This window comes from Bos javanicus, chromosome 22, assembly GCF_032452875.1.
Source record: "Bos javanicus breed banteng chromosome 22, ARS-OSU_banteng_1.0, whole genome shotgun sequence".
NCBI classification, from domain to species: domain Eukaryota; kingdom Metazoa; phylum Chordata; class Mammalia; order Artiodactyla; family Bovidae; genus Bos; species Bos javanicus.
In genome coordinates this window covers 39,637,599-39,656,867 of record NC_083889.1, presented here as the reverse complement: position 1 = coordinate 39,656,867, position 19,269 = coordinate 39,637,599, and the positions used below count along the sequence as shown (strand labels likewise).

General features: G+C 40.1%; 1 protein-coding gene across 3 annotated transcripts in view; it reads left to right on the top strand.

Annotated features, from left to right (window-relative positions):
- PTPRG (protein tyrosine phosphatase receptor type G) overlaps positions 1-19,269 on the top strand; it is a 777,275-nt gene that overhangs the window by 185,438 nt on the left and 572,568 nt on the right. For all 3 annotated transcript variants that reach the window (XM_061396518.1, XM_061396519.1, XM_061396517.1), the window contains exon 2: positions 16,956-17,066. In XM_061396518.1, the coding sequence (XP_061252502.1) occupies positions 16,956-17,066 (111 nt within the window). The remainder of the gene's footprint in view (positions 1-16,955; positions 17,067-19,269) is intronic.

The window sequence follows — 19,269 nt, the reverse complement described above, 5'->3', positions numbered from 1 at the left end:
CATCCTCCACAACGCCCCATTGGGTTAGCTTCTTACCCAATAGAAGAGGGGGAAAAGAAGCAGTTGAGTTCCTCTAATTTGTGGGACTGGGGTTGGTAGAGAGAAGGAAAAGGGAGGGTTTCACTGAATGAGTCCAGGTCACCTTTTGTCTTCGGGGCAGGAGTGTTAGGAGGAAGTAAGCAACATATTTCCAGCAGTTTAGGTAAAGATTCATTTTATACAGTATATTCAAAATATCATTGTGAAATGTATCCCAAACAAAATACTAATGAGATGATAATTTTTTTCTTACTAAGCATTTGAAATCCTTTTGTGTGTTTTATAGCACAGCAGAGTTCAGGGTTTCCCCCAGGTGACTCCTGTATTTGACAGTATAGTTGGAAGGGGTTCTTCTCATCCCCAGTTCTCAGTTCAGATGTGAACATATGCCTTTGCGGAACATCCTATTTTTTTGTTGTAGTGAGAATGAGTTGTTTTCTCAGCAGTTAGCTGGTGTTAGGATAATGCCTTCCTGTGTAGGCTGTAGTGTTAGAATTCTCTTTGCAAGCTCTTGTAATAATTTTCAGGAATTATCACTTTTATCATAGTATTTTTAGTTGCAACTAGAGAGTTCTATAGGAGATTCTTTCAGTGTGAAATCTCTTAAAGGACAATAGAAAATACACTGTTTCTTCTCGGGGACATAGGTTGGGGCAACCTCAGTATCTTGAGGGGTCCTTGGAAAAGAATGTGTAATATGAGAATGGACCTGGTTCAGAGGTCACTGTAGCTTCCAAACATGTTCTGTGTTAATCTTTAGGTCTCTAATTTTTTAAAAAAAAGAACTAAATATGCACCATCTATTTCCCTGTTACAGACCCGCAGACTTTATAGGGAGGTCTCAGTGGAGCTTCATTTTTCCTCTTCTGTCTCTTTAAAGTGTCTAGGTTTGAATTCCTTTCTCTGTCCTGTGCAGTGTAATGTGACTTTGACAAGGTTCTTAACAATTTTGTGCCTTGGGAACTAGAAAGCTGGGAGGATTTACCCCTCAGAGTTCTGGTGAAGATTAAATGAGATCATCCAGCTGAAGAATGCGGTGCCTCCCAGTACATAGTTAAGTGCTAAAGAAATATTAGCTATCTCAGCATCTTTATTAATTATTTTTGTTAATTTTAGAGACTTAAAGAAATACAGGAGGAATTATAGGAATGATTTTTTTTTTGATGTTTACATAGAGGTTAAAAAAATACTTCTTTCTGAAACATATTAACGACCTTTTTTTTTTTTTTTCTTTCTTTCTTTCTTCCACAGTATCTTTAGCTCCACTCCCCCATTCCACTACTGTTTTGTCCTGGATTTAGCATCATTCTGCTCTGGGTAAAATTATTTTAATATGAACTCTCTGGTTATAACATCTTCTCTTATACTGAGTGAAGGGAAAAGTCCTTAATGCATTTCACAAAGTCCTTTCTCAGAAACATTGGTTCCTGAATAAAATCTGAGAGATCATATATGATTTCTACATTGCCTAAAATATGCAGCCTTTTTGGTTCTATTGTGGGAAATATGAGAAAAATGGTTTGCCAACCGTAGGGTGGTACAGAAGAAAAACCTGAAGTTTTCTGCCAGCTTCTAGCCCCACCCATTTTTCTCACATTTTCACTTAATACTCACTCACTGATTATGCAGAAGTGATATTTAAGAGTGAATGTGTTTAATAAACCTCTGCAAGCAATATTTAAAGGAGTGTTTATTTTTCAAAATTCACTCAGGATTTCTGTAATCTTCAGGCCTGTAGTTCTGGTACACGGATTTTACCAATTTGTTTCAAAGTGTTTTATTGCATATCTTTCTCATCTGCTGTCTAAAAATCAAAGGAACAGTTTGTTCCATTCAATTTGCCTGATAGGGGAGCCTCCAAAGGTACAAAGTTGCCTTTCGGCATCATTATATTAAAAAAAAAATAAAGGAAACTGTCTTTTTATTCCCCCTCCTAACCCCACTTTGACTATATTGCAGAGTCATAAAAGGATTTACATTGAGAGTTGAAATTGTCTCCTTGAAATTGATTTTATCCAGCTTCTTATGTACAAATAGTTAGGAGAGGAGAACAGAACTGAACTTTCAATTTTGAACTTAACTCTTCTAAAGTCATAAAACTGCTTTTCCATTTGACTCTTCAAGTGGATCTTGCAGTATAATTGGTCAGAGTCAGACGTTTGAAAAGGCGCAACCAAAAATGAAAACAAGAATAAAATTGTTTATTTAGTAGCTGCCAGTTGTTCATCAGAAACAGACTTTGGGTTAAATACTTCTTTTTCCTAAAAAAGCAAACTGAGTCTTTTTCATACAATTAGTTGAAGCCGTTGCTTTTAGAGCTAGTTAAAGCTGATTTACAGATAAATGCTTTAGCCATCTTGATGTGATCTGATGAAAATTTCCATGTGGTTAGAGTTTTTAATTAAATCATTTTATTTAAGATTGTAATAGCCCTTTTAAATTATTTTCCTTGAGACTTGCTTTGTGTTATTTGAAGTTAATAACTCCTCTTGAAGCAAAGCAGAATGCACAATATTTCTTCTGATGATTTCTTTCTGCAGTTGAGAACAAAGCAAACCACATTATTGCTGGAAAGGAAGTGAAGCTAATGCATAATACAAATGGAGATAACAGAAATCGCTTGAAGCCCTGGGATATTCCGAGTATCAACATTAAAGTGGTTGCCTGGGCAATACTACCTTATTGCTTGGGTAATTTTTTTCTCTTAAATTCCAGGGGCAGATCTACCTTAATTGAATCAAGCCTATGAAAGGTTTGATTCTCAGTATTTCAGGAAGTAGAAATGGTCCTATATATGGACTTAGAATAAAGAAGAGAGAAGTAATTTGGCAATTTATTGTCCTACCAGTCACAATGTATATTTGTCCCTGAAAACTTTTTTGTAACTATAGACATTCCTGGACAGTTACTAAGGACAAAATTTCTGTTCTTGTGCAAAGATGAACTCCTATAGTTTAATTTATTAATTATTCTTCACTCGGGTTCCTTACTGTTCTATTGCTCACACTTGTAGAAGAGACAGGGCTTTTTTTGTCGCTGTTGTGACAGTGGAATGTGGCTTTTGATTTTATTAAGGCAGATAACAATTTATTCATTAAATTGAGGTAAAACTGGTATATAATGTGAGTTTTAGCTGTAGAACATTATCATCCTGTGTTTATATATACTTCGAAGTGACGCCCACCATTACTTGCCATCCATCACCATAAAGTTCACCCCCACACCCCTATCCCCTGTCCCTGTGCTTCCTGCTGCTGCTAAGTCGCTTCAGTCGTGTCTGACTCTGTGCGACCCCAGAGACAGCAGCCCACCAGGCTCCCCCGTCCCTGGGATTCTCTAGGCAAGAACACTGGAGTGGGTTGCCATTGCCTTCTCCCACTGTGCGCCCTACCCTTCTGCTTTTGTATCTGTGATTTTTGTTGTTTTATATTGTTTATTCATTTGTTTTGCTTTTTAGATTTTATATGAGTGAAATCATAGTGTTTATCTTTTTCTACCTTATTTCACTTAGGATAATACCCTCAAAGTCCATCCCATTTTGTTGCACATGGCAAGATTTTCTTCTTTTTTATGGCTATGTTGTATTCCATCAGCTTCCCAGGTGGTGATAGTGGTACAGAACCTGTCTGGAAATTGAGGAGATGCAAGAGATGCAGGTTGGATCTTTGGATTGGGAAGATCCCTCTGGTGTAGGAAATGGCAGCCTGCTCTAATATTCTTGCCTGGGAAATCCCATGGATAGAGGTGCCTGGTGGGCTACAGTCTATGGGACCACAAAAAGTTAGACACAGCTGAGCAGCTTAGCACACAGTCTTCCACTGTGTATCTGCTACATCTTCTTATCCATTTATCTATCAATGAATACTTAGCTTGTTTCCATACTTTGGCTGTTGTAGATAACACTGCAGTGGACATAGCGGTACATGCTGCTGCTGCTGCTGCTGCTAAGTCGCTTCAGTCGTGTCCGACTCTGTACGACCCCAGAGATGGCAGCCAACCAGGGCCCCCGTCCCTGGGATTCTCCAGGCAAGAACACTGGAGTGGGTTGCCATTTCCTTCTCCAATGCATGAAAGTGAAAAGTGAAAGTGAAGTCAGTCAGTCGTGTCCGACTTTTAGTGACCCCATGGACTGCAGCCCACCAGGCTCCTCCATCCATGGGATTTTCCAGGCAAGAGTACTAGAGTGGGGTGCCATTGCCTTCTACGATAGCGGTACATATATCCTTTCAAATTAGTGTTTTCTTATTCTTTGGGTAAATACCCGAAAGTAGAAGAACTGGATCATATGGTAGTTCTATTTTTAATTTTTAGAGCAATCTCTGTACTAGTTTCTATAGTGGCTGCAGTTTACAATTCCACACACAAGATTTAAGAGTTCCCTTTTCTCTACATCCTTGCTACCACTTGTAATTTGCCGTCTTTTTGACAACAGCCATCCTGACAGGTGTGGGATGATACGTCACTGTTGCTTTGATTTGCATTTCCCTGCCAGTTAGTGATGTTGAACATCTTTCCACCTTTTATCTGCCTGTTGACTACCTGTATGTCTTCTTTGGAAAAAAGTCGATTTGGCCTCTGCCTGTTTTTTACATTGGGTTCTTTTGTTGTTGTTGAGTTACATGAGTTCTTTATTTCTGATATTTATTGAATAAATCATTCACAAATATCTCCTCTCATTCAGCTGGTTGCCTCTTTGTTTCATTGATGCGTCCCTCACTGTGCATAAGCTGTTTAATTTGATGTAGTCCCATCTGTTTATTTTTGCTTTTGTTTCTCTTGACTTTGGAGTCATATCCCATCCCTTAAGAAAATAAAAATCTGTAAGACCAATGTGAAGGAGATTACCACCTCTGTTCGCTTGTAGGAATTGTATGGTTTCAGGTCTAACATCTGCAATCCAATGTGAGTTAATTGTTGTGTATGGTGTAATATGGTGGCCTGTTTTAATTCTTTTGCATATGGTTGTCCAGTTTTCCCAGCACCATTTTTTTTTTTTGAAGAGACTGTTCTTTCCCCATTGTGTACTCTTGGCTCTTTTGTTGTGAGTTAATTGTCCATATCCCTGTGGGTTTTTCCTGGGCTCTCTAGGGTTCCATTGATCTGTGTGTCTGCCTTTATGCCAATATAGAGGGTTTTTTTTTTTTTTTTAAGAGAATCATTTGGGGAGGCAGAGAGAAGCCAGTTGGGCTTAAAGCCATACGCTTGTCCATGTTTAAATGATGATAAAACTGCTTTAAAAAAAATTCACCCACCTTCAATATCCATAGTAGGCAGTGTATACCTCCATAAGCATTATATAGGCAGGTAATTTTTTTCTTATAAGATACTGAGAATATAGTTATGCACTATTTAGCTCTAAAACAAAATATAGTGATAATAAGTATTCTGACCTTCTTTCTTTTCCTCCATTGTGTTTGTAAATAGATGTTTCTGATTTGTCTCTAATTAATTATCTTTTGCCAATTGGACATGTAAAAGCAAGTAATTGCTTGATTAAACTAGTGCAAATCCGAATTCAGGTGAAAAGGGGCAAAGGGGAAAATTGTAGAAAGTAATAGTAAAATAAAACTGAAAATAAACCAAGTAGGCTTTTGGTCAGACTCTTGAGAGTCCCTTGGACTGCAAGGAGATCCAACCAGTCCATTCTGAAGGAGATCAGCCCTGGGATTTCTTTGGAAGGACTGATGCTAAAGCTGAAACTTCAGTACTTTGGCCACCTCATGCGAAGAGTTGACTCATTGGAAAAGACTCTGCTGCTGGGAGGGATTGGGGACAGGAGGAGAAGGGGAGACAGAGAATGAGATGGCTGGATGGCATCACTGACTCGATGGACCTGAGTCTGGGTGAACTCCGGGAGTTGGTGATAGACAGGGAGGCCTGGTGTGCTGCGATTCATGGGGTCACAAAGAATCGGACACAACTGAGCAACTGAACTGATCTGATCTGATCTGATGTGAATAGTAGGCTACTATTTGTTTTAAATTTTCCCTCCATGAACAGCCCTTTCCCACCACCGACCCCACCCTCGACACACGTGCAAATGTACATTTTATGAATGATTTGTCTTGACTTACCCTGGGAGCCTAGGTGATGAGCCACTGTTTTCTGCTCTTGCCAGTATCCCGGCCAGGGCAGAGTCACCTTTTCAAAGCATACATTGAGGAAAATGTTATACAGTTAGATTATGGTAATGGTTGCACAGCTCTGTAAATATACTAAGGCCTATTATGTATCAAGAAAGCTGTTTTAAAGGAAAGCACGTACGAGACATTGATTGCTCACTTGGAGTCCTTCATTGCTTTCCCAGACTGACCTAGAGCTCATGCTGCAGGGTCTTACACGTGCTCCTCCTCCTCCTCTCCACACCGGCTCACGGAGCTTCAGCCAGGCTGGCCTCCTTACGCCACCGTCTTTCCTGCCTCAGTATCCTCATCCATGCCTGCCCCCCCCCCCCATCTTGACCTCTGTCCTCCCATATGGTACATCAGTGCCTTCAACTAAAATGATATCTCCTTTATTGACTGATCTTTTTACTTTCCTTCCTTACTAGTATTTTTCCCTATTGTGTCATGCTTGTTTCACTTACTTTTTGTATTTGTTTTACCATGTACACAAATGATAATTTATGCATGGATTGATTGAACCTGCTAGTGGAAAGAAAGCTTCAAGATGGTGGGGGTAATGTTCAGTTCAGTTCAATCGCTCAGTCGTGTCCGACTCTCCGACCCCATGGACTGCAGCACGCCAGGCTTCCCTATATGGTGTGTGTCGTTGAGTTCCTTGGTGTTGTCGTATTCTGCCTTGGAAAGACCAGGGATACCTGCCTTACCATGTTTGCTAGAAATCTTCCTTTTGGCAAGAAAGGGTTAGGAACTACTGAGACAGGGTGGAGGTCGAGTGGGTATTTTGTTGCCTAGCAGTGCAGAGAACTCTTGAGACATAAACAGCTGGAGGCCACGGGGTGGCTGGCCAGCCTGGATTTATATAGTGCCTGTTACGTGGCCCCAGAGGCACCGGCTTCTGGGTTCACTAGCTAGGCAGGTCTGACCACACTGTGACTGGCTGGTGTCTAGGGGAAAGCTGTGTGGTGTCTGGAATGTCCTCTGTATGTGACCCCGGAGCCCAGGGACTGAAGTGCCTTCAGTGTGTTTTCTCCCATCTACTGTGGTCAGGAATTATCTTGGTGGGTATTTTTGTCACTGTGGAGCTTACTCTCTCCAAATTCTGGAAATGTGCATTATGGCACATTTTGCCAGGCTTGATAAGATGCACCATAGTTTTACAATGGGCACCCAACAATACTTAAGTCAAGTTTTTTTCTTTGCTGGTTTCTTTTTGTTCTTTGAAGAATGCCCATCTCACTGAATATTTTTCATTCAATATTTCATAGGGACTATATGTATATATATGCCTCAGCTATATAAAAGGCCCAAGTTCTAAAGTTTATTCTTTGTTTCTCCGGGATAAAAAGTTGTCAGGCAGTCCCAGCTATAAATTTGAAACAAAAGAAAATATGAATGAAGGAAATTTATTAATTAGAGTCTCAGTTTGTTTCCCTAACTGAAATTTAACTTTGTATTTCTTTCTGCTTTAATGCAAGAGACTTTCTTTTTACAGATAAATTACCAATGTTTGTATAATTGTAATTGGATATTTTCCACATCGTGTTAGGAAAATCACTCTACTTTTTTCTGGTGGAACTATCAGAACATGATTTTATCTCAGACAATTGGCAATAGTGGTGAGAGGAGTGGCTTTGACAAATCCTTTCTTTTGAAACTGTTAGGGTTTTAGTTTTCAGAGGCCCATGGAGAAACTTTATCACTTGTGATGCTTATTTAGTTTTGAGCAGGTGGAGTAACTATTAATTCACAGATGTTGTTATGAATCCTAAAACTCAGTTTTGTGAAGAATTGCTGTAGCATAGGGTCAGTTATGCAGGCTTGAGAGGAATATCTGGTTCAAGGCTATCTGTTCATAACAAAAGTTACATGCCTTTTTTGAATAATTGTACCTAAGCCACAGGATTATTGGAAGAAGTATGGGAGTCACTATGTTGATGGTAATTTTAATAGTGCCTTTTTCATGGACAAAGACTGAGTTAGTAACTAACTTATTCCTGAGTTAGGCCATGGGTGGAAAACCCAGATGCCTATAGAAACTAGATAAGAAATATACATCATCAGTGGGACTGGATGGGGTTATGATTCTTCTCTGAAGACCTACTCACTGCTTATATAGCGTATTTTTTTCTGTTTGAGAACAAAGTTCAGATTTCTCATTAATAAACACAGATATTAGAGTTCTTTCTCAGATTTTCTCATGTTGACAAGTAGTTAAACACAAATACATGTATACACATACAGTGGGTGAAACAAAACATCTGAGTCCATGGCTACATTTACCACAGTGGCCACCAGTTGAGATGGCTAAGCTGAATCTGCCAGTTCTGTTGATCACTAAGGATTCAAAGAGGTGGCACAGTTGTAAAATGAGAAGTACCGATTTCTGGCAGTTGACATTATTGCAATATTATCTATGTATGATCTTCCCAGGAATCTTGTGGAATCTAGAGACTTGATTCTTTGAGAACCAAGCAGTAGTAAAATGGGTTGGTAGTAGTAGTAAAATGGGTTGGTTATTTCTGTATGATGTTTGAAGTCAGGAGGCCAGTTCTTTTTTAGAAGGGTGCCTCTGAGCAAGAGTGAACCGAGATGTTTTTCAGACTTTGATCACACGTGTAATGAGCCCCCATTTAAATCAGTTATTTAAGTGTACCTTTTCTCGGATCTACTGTGAAGTGTGTTTTTTTATTTCTGAAATTTTTATAACTGTGACATAATTGAGAGCAGATGAATCACTCTAGTTTTTGGGGTTTCTTTTAGCTTTGTCAGATTTAAAAAGAAAAAAAATTCTTCCTTTTTTTAATCAGTGTTATTTTAACGTAAAATATGGAGGAGAAGGTCATTATTTTGCCTCTCTACCTGTCTGAAGGCATTTTTTACAAATCTGTAAAAATGTTTTCTATTTCCCGGACCTAAGATACTATATTGCTGTGTGATTTCTTCTTTCTTTGAACTGCCTTTGAGTTTTAGTAGTCTGTTTTACTTAAAAAATTCATGGCTGTTTATTAGGTATCTTTATCACTTTAGATGATGAAAAATACTTTTTTTTGTTGTAGTTGGGACAGTAGGTACATTTGAATGTGATAAAATAGGTAATCTACTGTAATAGAATCTATTGTATTTGAGGTTAGCTCAGTATCACAAACAACTGGAGGGAACATTTGTAATGCAATAGTTACAAAGGAATGCACTTTTTGATTCTGCTTTTTGGGAAGCTCACTAAGTACTTTTCCTGCAATTAATTGAAATACAGGCACAAAAGGAGATGAGAGCCTGATGGAATATTTAATTACTTTAACTATAATTTGATACTTTTGCCCATTGTAGTCACGAAAAAGATAAAGGTTTATTCATTTTAGACTATTGTCTGGGACTTAATGTTCTTAAATGCACTCTAAAATTTAGAGAAAATTATATTTGATAGAGATTTCATCATCCTTGAGGGATCTTTAATTTGTTTGTTGTATGAGCAGTTATAATAGATATAAACAGGCTGCTTAACTGCTTGTCTGCCATTCTGGAAATAGACATTCTGCATTTGAAAATGTGAGTGCTTATTTTATATTGTAGTGGGCTTCTTTTTGGCAGTAACTCTGGAAGAGAACTAGGACTCTTAATATGAGAGCCATCTATCCATCGTCCTAAGTAATTCTCATCCTGGCCCTGGGGAACCAGAATGTCTTTGACGTTTTCATTTTTGGATGGAAGCTGACCAATTCTCCCAGGCTTCTAAGTCCCTTTGGCATCACCTAGAACTGGACATATAGTTAAGTGGAAATACCCTCAAGTGTCACTACACATTTTGTTTTGTATACAAGATATGTGACTGTTGTAGATGGAGTTCGGGGCTGTTCTCTTCATAAACAGACTCTGGTTTCACCTTTACATAACTTCCGTCACACCCCCATTCCCCTGTATGATGACGTTGCTGTGCTAAAGTGGACATTGTTATTTATTTTGGTAAGATGAAACAGTAATGTGGAGGAACAGTGTGGTCGTTTTGAAAGACTTGGTGGCCACTGTTTTCATTTCTTTGTAGGCACCTCTGACTTTCTTTCGTTTTCACATATATAAATGCACGTGTAAATGGAATCCTTTTGTCAAAAACAGACATTAGTTGTACTCTGTAATTTCTGTGTACACATTTGTAATTTTGAAAGAGAACATCATTTATTAATCTGTAACTATTTATTTTTATGTAGCTTCAGTGATCTTTCTCTCACAGGGAAACCAATGGAAAGACTATGTCAGGAATGTTATTTAATGTGGTGTTAAATGAGCCGGTCTCTTTGTGTGAGAAATATTCAGCCAGAAAGTTAACATGGCTTGAAACTTTTTGTCCCCTCTCAAGTCAACATTTCTGTAAAACACTGAGAGTAAAGGATGACACCAAATCCTTCTGAAGATATTGTTAAGGCAGATGGGATACACAGCTGCCTTTATATTCCCAGAATAAAAACATTTATTGTTACAAACTCTGTCTGGTGGCTCTGGGAAATTAAATCATGCACATAGGAAATCATTTTGTTGATATCTTCTGTGGTAGGTAAGCTCTTAGGATATTTTTGTAGAAAAGGATTGGGCCCTTGGGTCTGGAAACATTTTTATCTTTTTTGCTTTAGGCTGGAAATGAGGTAGGCTCCGTAGAAGTTGTGAGAGGTGATAGAGTTTATGAAGACTCCCTGATGAAAAGACCTGTCACTCAGTCAGCTTTCTGCATAACAACCAACTTAAAGATTCCCCCTACTGAGGGAGACCTGGGAATCATTGGCTAGTTAATGCTATTGGTTTTGAAATCTCTACTTTTATCCTGTCAGCACTGAGAGACACATTCTCCTGGATGATGGGAGTAGCTGGATTTTCCTTTTGTAAAATCGTATTGTCATATTATTATTATACTATCCAGACTCTTGAAAGCTCTCCAAGTTTAATACTCCTCATGTCCAGGTTTGTTGTGTGTGTGTGTGTGTGTGTGTGTGTGTTGGTTCGAGTGTCATCAGACACAACCGCTTTGAAGAGGAGTGCGTAACAGTATATAGTGTTGGGCATTCTTTCTTTCTTCTCCACCTGTTATATCACTGTGAACCCTATTGCTTGAAGTATTATAAACCACTGCAAGCTCTCCTGAGCTTCTTGCCCTCATATGACTTCACCTCCATAAACCATAGTGGGCTTGGTGCTGCAGAACTCGGAACAATATGGAATATATGTTTGCATAATACCAACTCCTCCCTCTTGATAGTCACCTGATAACCATAGGCAGATTTACACTTCCTGTCTGTTCTGAGAAGTGAAACTGGATATTTTCATAAGCATGCACCATTTTTAATTGTGTAATTAAGTTGCTGACATAAGCAAGTAAGCAATTTCACATTAAGGTAAGGATCCGTAAAGGCATGCATTTACATAATTTAATTTTCTGCACAGAAGATATTGAAAATCAATAGCATGATTCACAACCTCACCATATCATTGCCACGCTGCCGTTGGTTGGCTGTTGGAGTTGAGAAGAGTGCAGAGAGTATTAAAATTGATTGAATTTGGTATGCTGAGTCTGTGTCTTTACTTGGGAACCACAGATTGTTTCTTTTTGTAAATCTTTGCTCCTTGCCAATGAGATGTTAGGTTGCTTAATATACTCTGTATACAGTTTTTGACTGCTGTTCAAATAATTTTTAAAAGTTGCTTTTAGGGAGCGCTTTGTCATATGATCAAAATACATTTGAAGAAGGGACTTGAAATTGTGTTTTCAATTATGCGGTACAAGTAATACATGATTATGTTCTCATGAGGGGGAAAAATCACACACTACTGACATAGATGGAATAAAATGAAAAACTAAATATAGTTACCTTTAATGAATAGTTGATGTGTTAAGAGAAATCTGGTGCTGGGGTGGTAAAGATCTTTGCCACCTGGTTCATTTCTGAGATGCTTCCTAAAAATTGCCTGTTAGATCCTCCAGCTAGTTCCTTCTAGCTTCATGTTTTAGATGTTTGCTCTTTCTGATAGGTGAGCAGTGATTAAAAAGCGAGACAGTAGGGAAGAAGACAGTGTTTTTGCTTATGGCTCATGAAAGCATACGTACACACACACACACACACACACACACACACACACTCTAGACGCTAACATAGGCACCATCGGTTTTTCTGGTGTTTGTGTATTCATTCAATCACTCAGTCACTCATTACTGAGCGCATCCCATATATCAAGCTCTGTCGTGTGAGGTAGGTTTAGAGCTCCTTGTCTCAGGGACCTTGGCGCTCTTCATAGGTTATACAGCATGTCCTTGCAAAGCAGGTCTTCCTGCCCATTCTCACCTTGCTGGGTTCAATCTGTGTCATTCCTGAGTCCTTTGGGGTATGTGATGACCAAGTTAACCCACCTTCCGTGGGATGGCCCTGCCCTCTGTCACTTCTAGTCTGTTGGTCTTTATACAGCAAAGCCACGCCCCTTCCTTTTGGCCCAAGTGAAACCCCCTTTAGACAGGCAGTCCCCCTGCCCAGAGCAGAGGCCTTGCACTCCCTTGTGATGTGTTTGGATGGCTGGGAAAATCCCTGCACTTCGGGGTATGGGTTCTGTTACTTCCCACAGTCAGGGGAGCATCTGCTGATGCGTACCTCCCTGTGTCTTGAGTTGGACATATCTTTGTAGATGTGCTTTATCACTGATAGTTTAGTGGGCTTGAAGAGCTGCCGGATGTGAGACCCTAAAACCTGTGGCTTGTATGCAGTCAGTTAAAGAGTGTCGGGATTACCGTCTCCTTCTAAGTACTTGGCTGAAGTACTTACCTGATGAAACTTTGGACTCTGTAGTGCCACACTGCAAGCAGGATGGGTAATGTAACTGCTGCTGGGCTTTGTTCTCCTTTGCTGCTCCCTAATATTCTCAAAGGTTCTGAGAAATGTAGGGGCTTCCCAGGTGGCACTGGTGGTAAAGAACCTGCCTGCCAGTGCAGGAAATACAGGAGATATGGGTTGATCCCTGAATCAGGAAGATCCCCTGGAGGAGGAAATGGCAACCTACTCCAGTATTCTTAGGTTTCCCTAATATCTCAGTTGGTAAATAATCCACCTGCAATGCAGGAGACCCCGGTTCGATTCCTGGGTCATGAAGATCCGCTGGAGAAGGGAAAGGCTACCCACTCTGGTATTCTTGGGCTTCCCTTGTGGCTCAGCTGGTAAAGAATGCGCCTGCAATGTGTGAGAACTGGATTCAATCCCTGGGTTGGGAAGATCCCCTGGAGAAGGGAAAGGCTACCCACTCCAGTATTCTGGCCTGGAGAATTCCATGGACTGTACAGTCCATGGGGTCACAAAGAGTCAGACACGACTGAGCAACTTCTACTTTTCACTTTCCAGTATTCTTGCCTGGAGAATCCTATCATGGACAGAGGAGCGTGGTGGGCTACAGTCCATAGGATCACATAGAGTCAGACATAACTGAATCGACTTAGCATGCACACATGCTTCATGTATGACTGACTGAGAAATAAAACACTTTCTAGCAAAGAAAAAAAACTGGGGATACTAGGTATGGAGACTATGATTCTAGTGGGTCTGGTATAAAGTGTATAAATTAATATCCTTGAGGATACCTCATTTATACCTCATTCCTTCTTTACTTTTATACCTGGTTCATTTGTTGGTGAGCAGAATCTGGCTGGATCTCTGGTTCGGTTCAAATTTGTCTTAAGTGCTCAGGTTGACGCCACACTGGTGTGATTCTTGGAGTAGGCTATTCATTTCTTTGGCCAGGTCTTTACTAAAATTAAGACAGGCTTATTTAACCCGGCAAGTTACAGGCTGTGAGTGTGAGTGGACAGTGTCACAATGAACAGGGCCTAAGGTCCAGCTCTGCAGGGAGGTTTGTAGTTCTTATCGCTGGTTGAAAAATAGAATAGCCTGGAAAACTTTTAGCAACAACAACAAAAAATACTGCTATTTTGATTCCACACCTTAGACTAAAGATGAATCTCTGGAGGCAGGGTCCAACGCATAGGGTCTTTATTTTTTGTTCTGTTTTTAAAGCAGCTTGGGTTGAGAGAACTCTAGTCCAACAATAGCATTTTCTGCATGGAAAAATTGATTATTGGGTGTTGTATCCTGTTTGAAGGTCACCAAGGTCACGTTAGTGACATTGGGGGAAAAGTAAGCATTGGTGAGTAATTGGTCATGTAACTATAAGCCTTCCAGGGGTTGATTTCAAATTGGCTTTGTCCTGATCTTCAATTTTTTCAACCGAATTGATCCATAGATTTTGCATTTTCTGGCTTGGTTCCATTTTGAGCACCTTTGCTGATCCTGTGCTCGACCCTCAACCACCCCCCATGAGGCTTCAACTTTTGTCATAATACCTTCAGCAAGAGAGAGAAGACTCTCTCGGACTGGCTGGTGTCCCCATTCCCAAACATATATATCACTAAGCTAAACCTACCAACCTCACAGGATTGGTATAAAGGATGACACCAGGTACTATGAGGAAAGCGCCTTTTTCAGCTCTGGGCATGTGGTGCTTTTTAAATACCTGATAACATAGTGGAAATTTGTTGCAGTGTCTCTGTTTTGGTAATCTTCATACCCTACTCCACCGGCTGGGTCACAAGTCATGGATGAGACAGCCAGTCCTGTTGCCCTGGCAGCTCCAAGGGTGGGCTTTGTTTCACTTACTCTACTGAATCACTGCCAACCATGCCCCTGGCCCCAGTGGTATGTATGGGAATGGGGGCACGGTTTTTACTCATTGTCCTCGTACAAAGAGGAAGGATCATTTGGGAGTAATTATTTAGAGGGAATTAGCTCTAAGAAGTGTAGTAAACAGATACATAAAATGTCTCCCATAGGCACAGAAATAAGCCGAACAATTTAGGAAACTTTTTAATGGGTATTTGGCTATGTGGGTGAACCTCAGTTTCCCTATCTGTAAAATAGAGCTAAAAATACCAACCTCATAGGGTCATTATGAAGATAACACAAGTTACTATGAACAGACCATGAAGTCAACCAAGTAGTTTGCTTTAGTGGAGGAAAAAAATAGATGAAGAAATGGGAAATTTTGTTTTTTATCCCTGGAAACTTAGAATGATCAACTTCCTGAGATTCTGAATGGCTTACCTGCAAGAGTACAGGATGGATTGGATCATATATACCTAAACTGCCATCAATCTTATAAAATGGTTAGTAACTTAGGTTTTGACTCTGTCATTCAGGACCAAACAGCGGGCATACATGACGCCTGGTTTACTTTGCTGATGTGTGTCTGGATTTTATAAGATTCTCATTTCCCTCCAAAGGGCTTGTATTTGTGGAGTAGCTCTTGTTCAAGCTTTGTTTCTTTTAAAGCCAGTCTTGGCAACTGACATGCAAGTATAAAGTGTAATACTTACATATTTCCTGATTTTCCTTCCTGACCATCACATTGTGAACAAAATTAATGCCATCATGGTGAGATGATTCCTATTATCACTACTCTGGCTAATTTGTAATAGAGACTGTATTGTGCTTTCTTGGTGCCTTCAGAGTCTTAAACTGAATATATAGCTCCTCTAACCATTTTCCTTGCCTTTCAGAGGCACACTTGATTTTGTTTGGGTGCATTTAAATATTAACACAGACAGCTGGGATGTATTGTTTGAAGTGTAGCTCCAATTCATTTTGGATTCTGGGCACCTGTGATACTTGTCTTCTGACACATCAGGGCAGTCAGGTGTGGGCTCACCACAGAAGAAATTTGCATCCATGAAGTGGCTGGGAGGGGAGGGCTTTGAACACTATAGCAGGCAGATGGAAGCTCTTGATAATGGGGTAGAAAACTGGATTCATTTTGAGTTTTCAAAGAAATGCATCATTAAACAGTGCTTCTTTTCTGAGCATTGCTGGCCTTGGAGGGTTTCAGGTTTCATATCTTCAGATATAATAGGTGACTCTGGGATCCAGAGTTTGTGAAGGACTGGTTCTTAATCACGGGGTGGCTCCCAGGCCTGAGACTGTGCTGTGTTTGGATGGTAGAGGCCGGAGCTCTGTGCCATGCATGCTTATGTTGGATTCCTTGATCTGCTGCATACTCAGTGTCCCTGAGCGTTCATTCCTCCATCTGTAAAAGAGATGGAATGACTCCTTGCTCAGTGAATATTAAATAAGGCTGGACGCACTTTGCACCTAGGGTATAGGCTTATACACACAGTTGGAACCAAAGCTGCGAGTTCCAGGTCTGCTAGTTGTTAAAGTTACTCAACTACTCTAAGCTGTCGTTTGCTTATCAATAGAATGGGCCTGTTACTGAAACAGTGCATCTGTTGCCTGGTGGTGTGTTGCAAATTATACAAGATAATGCATGTAAAGGGTTTAGTGCACCTCGGGTTCATGGTACGGAGAAAAGATTCACTGTAGTTTGGTCAGACGGTAAAGAATCTGCCTGCCAGTGCAGGAGAGCAGGATTCGAACCCTGGGTCAAGAAGATCTTGGAGAAGGGAATGGCAACCTGCTCCAGTATTCTTACCTGGAAATGCCCCTGAACAGAGGAGCCTGGCAGGCTACAATCTATGGGGTCGCGAAGAGTTGGACATGCCTGAGCGACCTAACACATACACAAGCTATTGTTAGTATTAATGATAATCCTTGTAATCTCCTGAGGTTCTCCTGTAGTTGTTGTTCTATAAAGTCAGGAAGTTCTATTCAGCTACCCCAAGGTCTGTGCTTCTAGGCAGTCACAGGGCTGTGTGCATTTGACACCGCTCCTGGGTGCAGCAGGGGGACGGTTTTGACTCACTGCACCTCTCCTGTCTTGCAGCGTTGACGGAGGGCTACGTGGGGACCCTGCACGAGAACAGACAGGGCAGCTCGGTGCAGGCGCAGATCCGCAGGCGCAAGGCTTCGGGCGACCCATACTGGGCCTACTCGGGTAAGTTGACTTGTTCCCATCGAGATCATACGGGCCAGTTCACGTCCCATTACACTTACTCAAAGGCACACTTTTAATCAGTTTCACGCCTGATTTCTGTTTGTTCAAACCTTTTGTAGTTCCCTGAAAGTTGAAATATTCAAGCCTGTTTTTCCTCAAGGTGATAAGTACCTTAATTTATCTCTCCCACCTGTTTCCTCAACCTGCCTTTTCCCCTCAATTTGCATTTATTTCTGAACTTTACTTGTTAATGAGTTATTGTACCAAACTTGTAATTTTCCGAAAGACGTGGCCTTTTCTTGTCTCTTCCCAGAGGCTGTGATTTCAGAGAGCAGAAAATATAAGCTTTGTCTCAAGCTGCTAAATATCTGCTAAATATTGCAAAGCATCACGTATCAAAATGACCTATTATGCTTTAATCTAAGAAACGCAACTTTATTTTCTAATCAGATCGTGCTAGTTTTATATATTTCAGCCCACTGCAATATTGCTGTAACTCTTTTCAATTTTTATTTTCACTTTTCGCCTTGGAGTCAGTGAAGAGAGAGTATACATTATTACAACTCTGAGTACTACTTTGGAAATAATTTTCTTACATTTTAAGGGGCAAAAAAAAAAAATCTACAAGAATATACAGGCCTTTCTGGTTTATGCGTCTAAGAACTATCAAAAAAAAGACAGGTGATCTAAATCTCTCTAAAAGAGATTTTGATGCTCAAAAATATATGGGAAATGTATTTTTAGCTAATTAAGGAGGAATTTTTGAGCAAGATAGACCACTTTGGAAATCACTATAGCACTGAATAATTCAAATTTTTTTATGAAAGTGCTTGGAGGCACAGAGTATTAGTCTCAATAATAAATGTATGCATTTTCTATGTTGTGGCTCATAGAACTGAAAGGTATTATTGTCATGATTATACCCTGGTCTTAAACCCTGAATTTCCACCTGCAAATCCTGTTAAGTATATGTCAGTATAAAATTTATAGGCCTGATCTTTAATTACACCTTATCTATTGGCTTTTTGCATCCTTTTGTCTATTGATAAATCTCCTGCCCCTCTAGGGAGAATAGACTATCTATTTTGTTTTGCAAGAATAGATAGTGATTCTGAAGTCTTCCATCACACCCCATTCCTTGAGATTAGAATTATCTAATTAGAAATTTTTTTGTCACCATTTCTGATAAATGAAGGAAATTGGGAGATGAAGGCTGAAATTATATATATATCGGTTCCTGCCAAGAAACCCAAAGAAAATTTATCATTTTGTTTTCTGTGGCTCTGATAGAAGTTAAGAAGAGGCATAAAGTGGCCTGCTGTTTACATTTCATCAATTTTGAAAATAATGCTGTTGGGAAATTGGAAATTATATGACATCAGCATGTACGGTTGCAGATGGCAGTGACTTTTCCCATTATTTAGTTAAGAGTGGGCATAATTAGTAGTGTGGTCTTTGGGGTGGAGCAGTGGTTGATCGTCTTAACTCTGGACTTGACGAGTCTCCATTTTGTATTTCTGGAATGCATTGTGTCTGGATTTGAAAACTGCTTGTATCGGTGGACTTCCCTGGTGGCTGAGATGGTAAATTGTCTGTCTACAATGCGAGAGACCTGGGTTTGATCCCTGGGTTGGGAAGATACCCTGGAGAAGGAAATGGCAACCCACTCCAGTACTCTTGACTTGAAAATCCCATGGACGGAGGAACTCGGTGCAGGCTACTGTCCATGGGGTCGCAAAGAGTCGGGCATGACTGAGTGACTTCAGTTTCTTTGTATCGGTGGAAAAGCTCATAGGTTATCTTCAGTGGGTTGGCATGCTCTTCATAAAGAATCTGGTAGTCTTGGGCCTTGCAGGGCATGGGGTCTCTGTTGCAGCTATTCAGCTCTGTTGTTGTAGTGCAGAGGCAGCCATAGGTAGATGGACAAACTAGCTGTGTCCTCACAGAAATGTATTTATGACAACGAAATTTGAATTTATTATAATTTTCATGTGTCAGGAAATCTTATATTTTAGTCTTTTTTCCCTCAACCTTTTAAAAATAGAGAAACCATTCTTTGCAGGCTGTACTAAAATTGGTGGCTGGTTGGATAGGGTCCACAAGCTGTAGTTTGTCAACCCTTGTTTTAGTTGTACTTTTTTCTGGAGCCAGGATAAGGCAGTTATTTGAAGAATCCCTTAGAAGGGTATAGACTGGCTTAGAA